The sequence below is a fragment of the Bombina bombina genome, chromosome 12 (assembly GCF_027579735.1).
Source record: "Bombina bombina isolate aBomBom1 chromosome 12, aBomBom1.pri, whole genome shotgun sequence".
Taxonomy (NCBI): Eukaryota; Metazoa; Chordata; class Amphibia; order Anura; family Bombinatoridae; genus Bombina; species Bombina bombina.
This window is the reverse complement of record NC_069510.1, coordinates 67,716,384-67,730,793: the sequence shown is the minus strand read 5'-3', so window position 1 is coordinate 67,730,793 and position 14,410 is coordinate 67,716,384. Positions and strand designations below refer to the sequence as shown.

Genomic DNA, 14,410 nt, shown 5'->3' with positions numbered 1-14,410 from the left:
TTTACACAGAACTTACTCTGCTGAGCTGAGGAGATTGTGAGGTAAAATATCTTCCTTTTTTACATAGAGATGCTCAGGTGATATTTTCCTGTCAGCTTTTTACAGTTATACTGCATCAGTTTCAAGTGATTTAGCATATGAGTATTATGTCCCTTTAAGTAATATTCAGAGCACTTGATATTTGGGGGGGGGGGGGGGGGTGCTAATTAGGAGGTCCAGAAAAAGTTGTTGAACATAATATATGAAGCTCTTGGCAACTCTACAGGGAGGTTACATGTGCATTTGGAGACGTATAGCACCCTCCAGCGCCTCAGGGACCTGCCAGTACAGCCGCAGAGCACTGTAGGTCCAATATCTGAAACTGCTGCTGATCCAAACAGCCCAGTCCTAGTTGCACAGCCGTTCTGCATCTCCAAATCGGTACTTTACAGGGACACTGAACCCAAATTTTTTCTTTCGGAATTCAGATAGAGCATGAGATTTTAAGCAACTTTCTAATTTACTAGTCCTATTATCATTCTCTTGGTATCTTTATATTTGAAATGCAAGAATATAACGGCCCATTTTTGGTGAACAACCTGGGTTGTTCTTGCTGATTGGTGGATAAATTCATCCACCAATAAAAAAGTGATGTCCAGAGACTGAACCAAAAAAATAAAAGCTTAGATGCCTTCTTTTTCAAACAAGGATAGCAAGAGAACGGAGAAAAATTGATAATAGGAGTAAATTAGAAAGTTGCTTAAAATTGCATTCTCTATCTGAATCACAAAATAACAAAATTTGGTTTAGTGTCCCTTTAACTTTGCGTTTAACCCCTTTGCGGTGTAGTATTCCTAGTGATAAGATGACATGCTATAAAGAGTTAGGTCTTTTAACTCTGTGCAAAGTCATTACAAAAGAATAGACAAAATATGACTGATGTGGTTTCCATGCCGGATTACAATGGTCTACTTATCTGCAGAAGAGTGCTGGGCCTTATAAGAGCATAACTCTGCGAGGTTTTGAGGTATTTCAATACATGATAATAAATTGCTGTATTTTTTTTAGCAAGTTGTCCCTAAACATTCGGCTACCTGTATGCATATGCTAGTAGTTATAATACCCATATGCTAAAAAGCTGACAAGAAAATATCACCTGAACATCTCTATGTAAAAAAGGAAGATTTTTTACCTCAAAATGTCTTCAGCTCACGATAGTAAGTGCTCTCTGATCAGTTAATTATTCAGCTACTATCTAGCTGCAAGTTAAAAAATAATAATAATAATAATAATCAAATCAATATCAACAGTGCTGAGGTCATGCTTTGCTTTACTGTGATTTCATAGTAAACTGCCTTAAACTGAATAGGGAAATAAAATGACTGTGCCTGCACATGCCACATGCACGCTCCCTTGCAAGTCCTAGGACTAGCATCCTGATTGGCTGCTAAAAATCCCTTCACAATGGGACTTGGGTACTGAGGGAATTTTGAGGTAAAACATCTTCCTTTTATACACAGAGATGTTCAGGTAATATTTTCTAGACAATTTTTTACATATATCTTTCACTTTCAAGTGCTTCCATATGTAGGTATCATGCCCCTTTAAGGTCTAAGTATTTGCTCTCATTGTATGATTACTACTAGCTATTTATATGAGGCGAACTCTCCTTCCTCATAGCATGGGCACTGGGTATATTTTTGCTTGGTGTCACAATATTTTGTATATTTTATATATGTGTACTTGGCCTACTTGGACAAGCTGGCTCTGGATAATGTCAGTTTACCTACGCTGTACCTTCTAGATGGTTTCTATTTCTACTGCGCTTCTATCCCACTTCTCTAGTTTCATTCAGATTCAGCTCTTCCATCATTAAAATCAAATCGAGTGTCTTTACCGTAACCAATCGGCGATGCCACACTAACTTCGCTCACCAATCAGAGAAGAGCAGGTCCTGAAGTCTGTGCCCGCGCACCAATCAGGAGTGATGAATGCACGCGCCTCGTTCACGCGCTCGGCTCTCTCTGACGTCACCTCATGTTACTTTGTGCTTTCTGGTAACATTGACCCAGTTGGTTCCCAGGATCTGAGTGTTGTTCTCGGTTACATTCTCCAGCTGGTTACATGGCCGCCCCCGAGCTGCCCCGAGCCTTCCTGCTCTCCCTCCGCACGCTCTTTGACATTCTGGATGACGGACGAAGGGGCTCGGTGCACATAACTGAGATTGAGTCCCGCTGGCAGGGAGCAGATTCGCTGCCCCCCGGTGTGCTAAGCTGCCTGCGGAAGGTTGCTCCTCCGGACGGCTATCTGACTTTTGATCGCTTTGTGCAAGGTTTGAGATCTTCGCTGCTTAGGGACCACAATGAGAACTGTAGGAGGGGAAAGCCGCCCCCAACACGGGGGCATTGCAAGCCTCTAGGTACCCGGTGCATGAATGAGGGGGAGGCAGGCTGGAGCCAGAGAGGAGGTAGGAACAATGAGAGTTGTCCCTGAATAATCTGATTAGTTACATGTGAATTTCAATGGAGACTGTGGCAAGCACCCCACGTAGGACCTGGCAGCATGGGGGGCATTAGGACTGTCCTTAGGGGTTACATGGGACAGTAAGGATAGATTGGCATTGAATGATTAGACAGGTTTGCTGTCATTTGGGGTTGTGTTACAGTGTTGGGGGCAATGAATGAGGGCTTGAGGATAACCACCTTTGGGGGCAAAATTAGATGCATGCATTAAAAGGGCAGAGTGAGATCGTTGGAGGGGCAACAGCCTTTGGTGGCAGAGTGAGATTGCTGGATGGGCAACTAATTGGGGGCAATGCGTGTTTTGCTAATGCGTTGGTTACCTTTGGGGCAGAGTGAGAACGATGGAGGGGCAACCGCATTGGGGGCAGTGAAATGACTATTGTCTTGGAATGTAGCATAAAAGCTTTTAGATGGCAACCATCTGACAGCATAGTGACCATTTAGGTGGAGACCATCTTTGGGGCAGAATGGCATTGGTGTAATGCCACCTTTGGGGACATTGTGAGAGCATTTTAAGGGGACATAACACTCATATGTTAAATCACTTGAAACTGATGCAGTATAACTGTAAAAAGCTGACAGGAAAATATCCCCTGAGCATCTCTATGTAAAAAAGGAAGATATTTTACCTCACAATCTCCTCAGCTCAGCAGAGTAAGTTCTGTGTAAAAAGTTATACTCAGCTGCTGCCCAGCTGCAGGTAAAAAATAAATAAATGAAGAAATGAAAAGCAGCCAATCAGCATCAACAGTGAGATCTCACTTAACTCTCATGAGAGTTCATAGTAAACATCCTTACACTGAATAGGGAAATAAGATGAGTGTGTGCACGTAAGCTCGCTCCCTTAGCTGTCCCGGGACAGACATACTGATTTGCTGCTTAGAAGTCCTTTACAATGGGATGTGGCTACTGAGAAACTTTTGAGGTAAAATATCTTTCTTTTTTACATAGAGATGTTCAGGTGATATTTTCTAGTCCGCTTTTTACAGCTATACTGCATCACTTTCAAGTGTTTCAACATTTGGGTATTATGGCCCTTTAATAGAGGAGTTGAAGACTTAGAGGAAGAAATACTAAGGGGCCAACTTGAGCATTTTGGTGGAACACCCTCTTTAGGAAGAATGCGTTGAGTAGAAAATTACTTTTGGGGAAGTATGAATACTCAAAGGGGCACACATCCTTTAGGGCAGTATGAAAGCTTGGGGGGTGGGAGTGCAAATGCTTGGGGGCACTGTCTTTGGGGGAGAAAGCAATATTGGGCCAGTGTAAAAGCATTGGTGAGGATTTTTTTAGATCTTCTTTAGGATGTTGGTGACAACTGTGGAGGTGATGTGGGCGAGCTGGGGTAGACCATCCCTTGGATTGCATTTCAACATTGGGGTCCGTCATCACTAGAAGGTGAATGAGCATTTGGCTCTGACTTCCTCAGGAAGAACTTTCTTTGGAGAGCTCTGTATTAGTGTGAGTTTTTGTGCCACTGGCGGGTTCTGCAAGCGTGACATGAGCAAGTGTCTCGGGAGAATATAGTAAACTATTTAGAGAAACTGTTGTGACTCTCATATACAAGCCTAATGGTCAGGCTTCCACAAAATTCAATTACCTTATTGCCTGTATTTCTGAGTGATGTGATCAGTTTGCTAATGCAAATTGAAAGGTCACATACCTGTATTATGCCTTTTAAGATAGTGTGCACTTTTATGTTTATAGCTATGAGTCATGCATGCTTATTAGATAAAAAAAAAAAATTCTCTCCAGATCATCATTATTTTGACTTCTCTAAACGATTATCACCTATGTGACTCGTAGGACTGAGCAACCATTAGATCTAATGGTGCAATGCTGTGTGTTTTTGCAAAGAATTCCATTGGATTGTTTGCATAAGAATTCTTTTTATCCTACACTAGCCTAAACAAAAGAAAGAAAAACAAGGAGAAAGCAGAGTTTAGTGCACACCCTCATAAGGGTTCAAAGTAGCAAGAATAACTAATTTTAAAGTGATAATAAATAAAGGGGACTTTCAGTCATGAAGTATAAAATACTTTATGCTGAAAGTTCCCTTATTTGTCTGAATCGTTCGCCGCGCTGAGCTCCATAGGCCACCCACGGCAGAACGCTATTTTTCTGTGAGGTGACGTTTCCACCTCTTGGGCAATAGCTGTGCGGCCCAACTGGCATTATGCCGGATAGCGCTATTTGCTAAAATCACCTAATTGATAAAATAGTGTTCTGCCGTGGGCTGCCTGATGAGAAGTATTTTATACTTAATGGGACATGAAACCCAAAAATTTTCTTTCACGATTCAGATAGAGAATACAATTTTAAACAACTTTCCAATTTACTACGTTTAATTTGCTTCCTTCCCTTGTTATCCTTTGACGAAATGTTATCTAGGAAAACTCAGGAGCATCAAAGAGTCTAGTTTCTAGATGCTGATTGGTTGCTGCATATTTATACAGATTGTCATTGGCTTCCCCATGTGTTCAGTATGAAACCAGTAGTGCATTGCTGCTCCTTCAACAAATGATACCAAGAGAATGAAACGAATTAGATAATTGAAGTAAATTAGAAAGTTGTTTAAAATTGTATTCTCTATCTGAATCATGAGAGAATTTTTTTGGGTTTCATGTCCCTTTAAAGGGCCATGATACCCACATGTTGAAATACTTGAAAGTGATGCAGCATAGCTGTAAAAAGCTGACTAGAAAATATCACCTGAACATCTCTATGTAAAAAAGAAAGATATTTTACCTCAAAAGTTCCTCAGTAGCCACATCCCCATTGTAAAGGATTTCTAAGCAGCAAATCAGTATGTCTGTCCCGGGACAACTAAGGGAGTGAGCTTACGGGCACACTTATCTTATTTCCCTATTCAGTTTAAGGAAGTTTACTATGAAATCTCATGTGAATGTAAATTTTGATGCTAAAGTGCCCAATTTTTAAAAATTCGATAAAAAACAGGAGCACTTTAATTCATCAAAATTTACATTTCACTCGTGTTGTGAAAAAAAAACTTACCTTTTAATCTTGACAGCAGATCCAGCTTCCTTCACCCGTCGCAAAGCCTCTTACTGGTCTAAAATGAGGAATCCGGCTTCCTCCAATCACGGCATTGAATCAGACGCTGATTCCCCCGGGGTGGAAGCCGTGATTGGAGGATGACCATCCATCATTTCTGACATCAGAAATGGCTTGCGACGACCGGAGGAAGCTGGAGCTGCTGTGAAGATTAAAAAGTAAGGGTTTTTTTTCACAAAAGGGATGAAATGTAAATTTTGATGAATTAAAGTGCCCATGTTTTTAATCAAATTTTTAAAAACCGGGCACTTTAGCATCAAAATTTACATTCACTTTAAGTCAAATCTCATGAGATCACAGTATAAGAGGTCATGACCTCAGCACTGTTGATGCTGATTGGCTGCTGTTCATTTCTTCATTTTTTTTTTTTTACCTGCAGCTGGACAGCAGCTGAAGTATAACTTTTTACACAGAACTTACTCTGCTGAGCTGAGGAAGTTGTGAGGTAAAATATCTTCCTTTTTTACATAGAGATTCTCAGGTGATATTTTCCTGTCAGCTTTTTACAGTTATACTGCATCAGTTTCAAGTGATTTAGCATATGAGTATTATGTCCCTTTAATGACTGAAAGGCCCCTTTATTTGTTGCACTGGTAAATACTAGTGTTTCACAAACGCTAGGATTATAAAAACTAGCAACTATTGGTGACTAACTAGGAGTAGAAAAAACCAACAATTCATAGCAAATATGGGGGTTACTAGTTTATTACTTAAAGGGATAGATGGGTCAAAATTGAGATGTGCTCTCCTAGTGAGTTTTATTACTGTTTTTCAGTGACATATGCTGCAAGGTCTCGTGCACCAGTATGCAAGCTCAGAGAGCTTCTAATGGGGTGTGTATCGGGGGCATGATTCAAATAGAGCATGTGATTTTAAACAAGTCTTTAATTTATTTCTAATTTGTTTTGTTGGCATCCTTTGTTGAAAAGCATACCTAGGTAGACTTTGGAGCTGCTCATTGGTAATAGGATACTGGACCCAATTTTTTTTCTTTTGTGATTCAGACAGAGCATGCAATTTTAAGCAACTTTCTAATTTACTCCTATTATCAAATTTTTTTCTTTCTCTTGGTATGTTTATTTGAAAAGCAAGAATGTAAGTTTAGATGCCGGCCCATTTTTAATGAACAACCTGGCTTGTTCTTGCTGATTGGTTTTAAATTCATCCACCAATAAACAAGTGCTGTCCAGGGGGTCTGGATTTTCTTTTTCAAATAAAGATAGCAAGAGAACAAAGAAAAATTAATAATAGGAGTAAATTAGAAAGTTGCTTAAAATTGCACGTTCTATCTGAATCGCGAAATATTATTTTTTTATGGGTATCCTTTTTTTTTTTTTTTAAATCAAAGATTTTTATTAGGGTATTTAGCAAAATCATGTTCATACATAAACAAGAAAACAAGTTATTTCAAATTGAACATGTCTAAAAACAGTAGTAAATCATAGAATACATGTTAAAATACATAAATACCCTACCGGCTGACTAGCATACCTCGGGTAAATATACTATAAGATTTACATTGATACCCTATTGGTTTATTATTTTTTTGTAAGATAAGATGCTACCGTACCTCTTTATCGTGATATTCCGTCTAATAGAGTGATATTACAAACAAACATATGTGGAATTATAAACACTGATGAGAGATACATTTTTCCCCCAAATATACGTAGTGCTGCTTTACATAAGGTAAAAAAAGGAGGTAGAGATATAATATAAAAGATGTTCCAACAATTAACTAAATAGGACACCAATTCCCTCTCATGACATAGAGGATAGTTCTTAAACCTAAAGAGGTGTATAATATGAACGAGGTGAATTGGTGTCATAGGGCGGATTAATACCGCTGAAGAATACACCAAATTGGGTGAATATTCGAAATAAATATTACCCCTCAGGAGCTCACATTAACCTGGAGGGGGGGGGGGGGGGGAGGTATTACAAATATATACTGTGCAGGACAATAACCAATATTTCTCTAAAAGGACAGCAAATATGGATATTTTATATATATCAGACAATCAATTATACCCTATGACCTTTGGAATAGGGGTAAATAGGTGATCTCAGGTAGAGAATGTTGAGGGTAATCTAGAGATGAACGCCCTCAGAGTTTTAGCTGTCAGTTATAGAAACACACCTGCATGATGCAAAACTCAAGTAGAGGCGCAACACCTACAGCCAAAGTTGAGCGTCCAGCTGAAATTATCAATATATATGATAAGGTATAATAAGAGGTCTAGTGTTAACCTCTCTCCACATGACATCAATGTCTGAATATAGAAGGGGATAAATATGAGTTTGCTCACCTAATTTAACCATGACTGCAAGGATTATTCATAAATGATCTGAATCATAAAGTATTAATATACATTTAATCGGTCAAATAATATAGTGTTAGGTCCCAGAAGCTTAGCTAGGTACCACCCCAAGGTATACTAAAGGAGACTGAGTGTGTCACCTCGGCCGCCGGCGACACACCAATATCATAAGTAACAGGGGATGGGGTGCACTATAGTAGAATGTTTCTAGTAATATATAAACAAAAGGACCGAACATACAAAAAAAATATTAACACATTTAACTGAACCTATGGACTTTGACAGAGAAAGGCCCTAAAACATAATTGAACATTGCAAAATGACAGTATCTAATGCATAGGCATAAAAATAATATAGCTTTGGACTGCAATGAAGTGTATAGTGCAGAGTGACTATGGAGATCTACTAAAAGCAACATCTATGATATGCAAATCTCTTGCAGGGGACCAAGGATTGTGTATAAATAGGAGCAGGCTATGATGGGAGACAAAAGTTATTACTGATAGTTATGCAACGTATATCCCAAAGAAAACAGTCATTTAACTATGAATCAGCCAACTCTCTCTCAAACAATCCTGTACTCCCAGCGCTGCTAATGGTATCTCACCCAATTCCAGCTGGGACTACAGTAAGTTCTACTATAGTAAAATTTATAGGCTGCAAGCTGAAACGCAGGGCCACCGCTTCTGCCAATCCAGCCCCCAGTCTCTCATAGCGTCTTCCACTCCCAGCAGATCTCCAGATTCGGCCAGTCTCGCTCATGGTTTCTAGTGTCTGGATTGTATTCCACAAAGCGTGGGTCGGCTTGTTGTTGATCTCTGCAGAAAGACCCTGGTGCTGCTGGACGTCATCAGCTCCGACAACAGTATTATGCCCTCTAAGTTTCCATGCAGATGGAGTAGGTTGCGGTTCTGTCTCAGCTTCTTCCATCTGTGTTAAAGTACTCCGGAGCTGCGTTGCGCTGCGCCTGAGAGTCTCCACCTCATCTGTAGAGAGCTGTAAGGGATTGAGCTGCGCCACATGCTGCATCGCCATCTTGGATTCAGGGCTCCATGTTCCTGCATTATGTTTGCCCCCGGTCTCTTGAGATACCATTCCTTCCCAATGCAATGCATCTGGGACACTAGTACAAGGCTTTTCCTCGGTCTTACATACTGGCATGAGATCCGGATGCGCGCCCACAGCCCTTCTCAATTCATCAACAAGATCTTGTTGTTGGGAGTCTAAGGAGATCAGCAAGCCGCGCAGCTCAGTTAAAAGCAGTTTCTCCATATTATAGCTGAGGGCGCCTCTAAACTTGCAGCGCCTCTATCAGTCTGGGTATCCTTTTAATGCATATAAATTTCTAATATATCATATATGGAAAAAGTTATTTGTTTTATAACGAGCTACACAGAGTTAGTGTAAGTCATAAAAAAATTAATCATCCTAGAGTGTTGAAGAATTGTGACTAATCCTCGCCAGAAGCCTTTCTTAACGCAGATCAGTTTTTATTAAATATTAAAACATTTTTTTTACAAATTTACTAGGAATTTATTTAAAGGGACAATCTACTCCAGAATGTTTGTTTAAAAAGGATAGATAATCCCTTTATTACCCATTCCCCAGCTTTGCATAACTATTACTAATATACATGGTTATATTAAAGGGTCATAAAATAGGGAATTTGTATATTGAGTTTATTAAATTAAAAAACTTTAAAAAACATAATTAGGAAAAATCATTTTAATATGTTTGTTTAAATAGTTTTTTTTATTTTTGAAGCTTTACTGTCCCTTTTAATACATCTTTTACCTCTGTGATTACCTTGTATCTAAGCCTCTGCAGACTGCCCCCTTATTTCAGTTCTTTTGTCAGACTTGCATTTTAGCCAATCAGTGCAAACTCCTAGGCCCAGAGGCAGAACTTTTCTTCACTTTCTGCAATGAGATTTTTTTTAGTGAAAATTTTTCTGCAGGTCATTTTTAAATAAAATTATATTTTAAATTAGACAGTTACACTAAGGCACCAGTTCAACTGCAATGTGTTGGTTAACTGAAGAATAAAGCAATTTGTAATGCTTTATAATATAATTGCATTGCAAATTAGCTGCATACAAAAAAAGACATTTTAAAATTCAGAATAAACAACTTTGCAGACTGGGAAAGGCTAGGGGGCGGGTTTGAAAAAATCTCTGAGAGTCAGTAAACAAGCAATGTGCTGCTGCTGCTGCTTTGCAGCGCTACTGCATATTTGACTGCTCACTTCAAACAGCACTTTGCTCTGGATGCACTGTGTTAAGAAAAACTTATACACTGCAACCAGAGCACAGCTCTGTTTGAAGAGAACTGTCTAATGTGGAGCAGCACTACAAAGTTCAAGCCCTAACGGTTCCTGCATGTGTCCTGTTCTTTCTGCAGACATGCTGCATTTTCTGCGATGACATCTCAGATCACTGTATGTTCTGCCTTGGGGCTCCTAGGTAACTCCACATGAGTGAGTACAATGTTATATATTGCACACACAAACTAGGGCTGTCTAGCTGTGAAAAACTGTCAAAATGCACTAAGATAAGATTCAGCTAAGAAATTGATTCTACCTAAGTTTAGCTTTCAACAAGAAAATAAAGCAAATTTGATGATAAAAGTAAATTGGAATGTTGTTTAAAATTGCATGCCCTATCTGAATCATGAAACGTTAATTTTGACCAAACTGTCCCTTTAAAGGGAGAGAGAAGTCAGAATTTAGAGCGTAATAAGAGGGGGGGAAAACACATGCTTGTGCTTTTACTTCTTTTTCTGAATATTCTTTGTTGAAACCTAACTTGTTTCCATGACAGCATACCTGGATAGGCTTAGGGGTGTGCACATCACTAATGTTTCTAATACATTTTCTAGCTGTGTAGGAATTTCAGGTATACCTTGGAGAGGGGGTATAGCTACTGGCACTTCACAAGAGGGTGTGTAGTTGCACAGATTGTGAGTTTCTGTTTACAGTAGTAAAACCTTCTATGGAATGTGAGTAGCATAGGATGCTTTTTTTATTGCACACTATTCAGCTACACTGTGGAACAACAATAATAATTAGTTTCAGTGACCAGCCCCTGTTGTTTTTGTTTGTTTAAGGTATGACTGGTAAATCCATAAATCAATTTAACCCTTTCATGACAGGGTCATAATGCCTACATCGGAACAATGTTCCGATGTAGACAAATTGAAACCCCGCGATCGTGCACACGATCATGAGATTTCAATTATGGGATTGGGTCTGGGGGTCGTCCCTATGACGCTAGGAACGCCCTCCAGACCGCGATCAAATCCAGGAAGCGCAGTTGGCTCCAGGACATCCAACGGCTATGACGTTGTATTTCGTCCTAACGGCGCTAAAGCCTAGCGCCGTTTGGACGGAATATAACGGCGGTAAAAGGTTAAAATACATTTTTATATGTATAACTGGAAAGCAACATTAGCATTCTGTGTTCAACTTCTGGTCCATTACCCATATGCTGAATAATCAAGTTTTTCAAAGATTTATATATTATTAAGCAACAACAATACTATATACAGTATCACCCAAGGCCTTTTTTTTTAATAATAAAATCACTTGTAAAAACTTGTATTTCTACAAAATGAAACTAGGTTTACTGCACACAACTTGTTTTCAGATTACTTTAAATGAACATTAAATTAAACATGTTATTGAGAAATCAATTTTGAGAAAACACTTTTAACCCTTTAGTGACAGGGTGAAAGTGCCTACATCGGAACACCTGTTCCGATGTAGACAAATTGAAACTACGCGATCGTGCATATGATCGCAAGATTTAAATTATTGGATCGCATCTGGGGGGCGTCCCTACAACCCTAGGAACGCCCTCCAGACCGGGATCAAGTCCTAGAAGCACAGAAGGCTGTTGTTATGACGTTCTATTCCGTCATAACGGCTTTAAAGCCCAGTGTAATTATGACGGAATAGAACGGCATAACGGCGTTAAAGGGGCAGTCTACGTGAATTTTTTTTTTTTGTTTAAAAAGATAATCCCTTTATTACCCATTCCCAACAGTTATAATAATACACTTTTTACCTGTGACTACCTTGTATTTAAGCCTCTGCAGACTGCTCCCTTATCTCAGTTCTTTTTACAAACTTGCGGTTTAGCCAATCAGTGCTGACTCACAACTCCACGAGAGTGAGCACAATGTTATCTATATGGCACACATGAAGTAGCACTGCCTGGCTGCGAAAGCTAATAAAGAGGTGACCTCCAGGGGCTTAGAAACAAGCAGAGGTTTAGAGGTTATAAAGTTTATTAATATAACAATGTTGGTTCTGCAAAGCTGGGGAGTTTTTTCTTAAATTTTAGTAAATTAATACTGAAAATGGCCTAGTGACCACTGCTGTTTCTGTGATCACCTGACTAAATTGTCATTGAGTAGCCACATGTGAAATAGGGGCCCATGGGGGCTTTTGGGGGTTATAATATAGATGAGAGAGGCCCCATTGTGCAGAACAGAAACTAAAACACTTTTTTTTTCTTGCAAGGTGTTTACTGTTACCGCTGTGATCTCCTGACTATACAGACCAAATTAATATATTTTTATAAGAGAGGGACTTGTTTATTAGAAAATAATCTTTATTGGGGGTCTCTGCACATACTAGATTTTTTTTATTGCACATGTAACGACTCATCCCCAAGCAAACCCCTCCATCTTTTTTTCCCCTCCACTTTATCTTAAAAATATCTGCCGCACTGCTCCAAGACCAAGGCAATTCTCTTTCAAATGAGGGTTTTCGGAGGTTTGTGGCTGGTAAGGGAGCTGAGATTGAGGGATATGAATAACACCCCCCCCCCATCCAGCTCCCTTGCAGCTACACTGAGCTTCCAGTTTCTGTCCCCTTTGTGACGTCACCACGTGCATAGCTGGTGACTTCACCGGTACTGCCATGAAGCCTAGGAGTGCCTCCGACAAGGACACCAACAATCCCCGCCCTGTAGTGCGGGGGATCACAGAAAACAATGTTTGATCAGTGATCTCCCTGCATGTTGAAACGGGCTCGTCATGCGCCTATAGACTGCGCTGTGCATGACGACTATAGCCTGTCATGCGCCTATAGACTGCGCTGTGCATGACGACTATAGCTTGTCATGCGCCTATAGACTGCGATGTTTATGACGACTATAGCTTGTCGTTCGCATTGAAGGGGTTAAACAATAATGAAAAAAATAGTTTTTGTTGTTTTTTTTTTTTAAAAAACCACAGCTCTGTCGCACTGGTTTTTAAATCTGTTCTCGGGCCTCCCTAACAGGCCAGATTTTCAGGATTACATTGGGTACTGATTGTTTCACCTGTTCTCTAGTTCATATATCTTTAAAATCTGGCCTGTTCGGGAGGTCTGAGGACAGGTTTAAAAACCAGTGCCCTATCTGAATCATGGAAGAAGAAAAACATTGAGTTTCATGTCCCTTTAAGGAGAAACCATTTTTACAGCTCACAGTCAGTTTACAACGCTTATTTATAGTAAAAAAATCTTTGCAGTATATTTGTATTTATTCCCCTATCATTTAAAGGAACATTGTACTGTACATTGTGTCTTCCTATTAGTGAGTTTTTAGTTATTCATGTTGCCTGATAGTGTATTGACATTTTTACTAATAGGCCTTTATGTCATTTAAAATCACTGCTTTTGCTTCTTTGTAATGGCTACCTTTACTGAAAATACAAATACTGCAGTATTCGCTAACCATACAACAAGAGGCATCAACAGAAATCAACATCCCAACGGGGATGGAAGAGCTACTTACTTGAGTGCATTCTCTCTTTAATGTTTTCCCAGTGACTTGTTATAACAGCTGCATATCATTAAATGTATTGGAAATGGCACCTTAAGATTTATTCTAGCTATTCAAAATGAAAAAAGTAATTTCCACAGCCTTTGTGTATGTATAGAGAAATAAGGAGGCCTTTGTGTATAGAAAGTGGTGAAATGAGTTCTGCTCTTCCTTCAAGTTCAGCCTATTTTGAACGTGCTTGTTTCGTAGAACAATAGGTTGTGGTTTCAATGAGTAAAACAACTATTTGAAATACAAAAATAAACCTAATGGAGCAATTTCTCATATATTTAACCCTTTTAACACCCTTAGGACATTTCATGCCATCCTAAAAGCACTGGGCATTAATGCCCTTAGGACAGCATGGGACATCCTATCTTTTGAAGTGTCCTGCTCCTCTCCCTTGTTGAAGATACAGAAGAACTGACTGGGGTACATGCCTAGCAACATAGGCAGTCCCCCATTATCCTATCAGCACCTTTTTTGAGTCACATGATCGCACGGATGATCATGTGATTTATTTTTACGTTTTTGTTTACATTCTTAAAGGGACACTCGACTCCAGAATAGTTATTGTTTAAAACGATAGATAATCCCTCTATTATCCATTCCCCAGTTTTGCATAACCACCAAGGTTATATTAAAATACTTTTTACCTCTGTGTTTACCTTGTAGCTAAACCTCTGCTGACTGCCCCCTTATTT

The 14,410-nt window shown here is 39.4% G+C and overlaps 1 protein-coding gene across 1 annotated transcript in view; it reads left to right on the top strand.

The window, feature by feature from the left end:
- Positions 1–2,065: 2,065 nt before the first annotated feature.
- The window catches only part of SAPCD2 (suppressor APC domain containing 2), a 127,008-nt gene continuing 114,663 nt past the window's right edge, over positions 2,066–14,410 (top strand). The window contains exon 1 of the mRNA XM_053695555.1: positions 2,066–2,446. Coding sequence (XP_053551530.1) covers positions 2,104–2,446 — 343 coding nt within the window. The 5' untranslated portion in view covers positions 2,066–2,103. The remainder of the gene's footprint in view (positions 2,447–14,410) is intronic.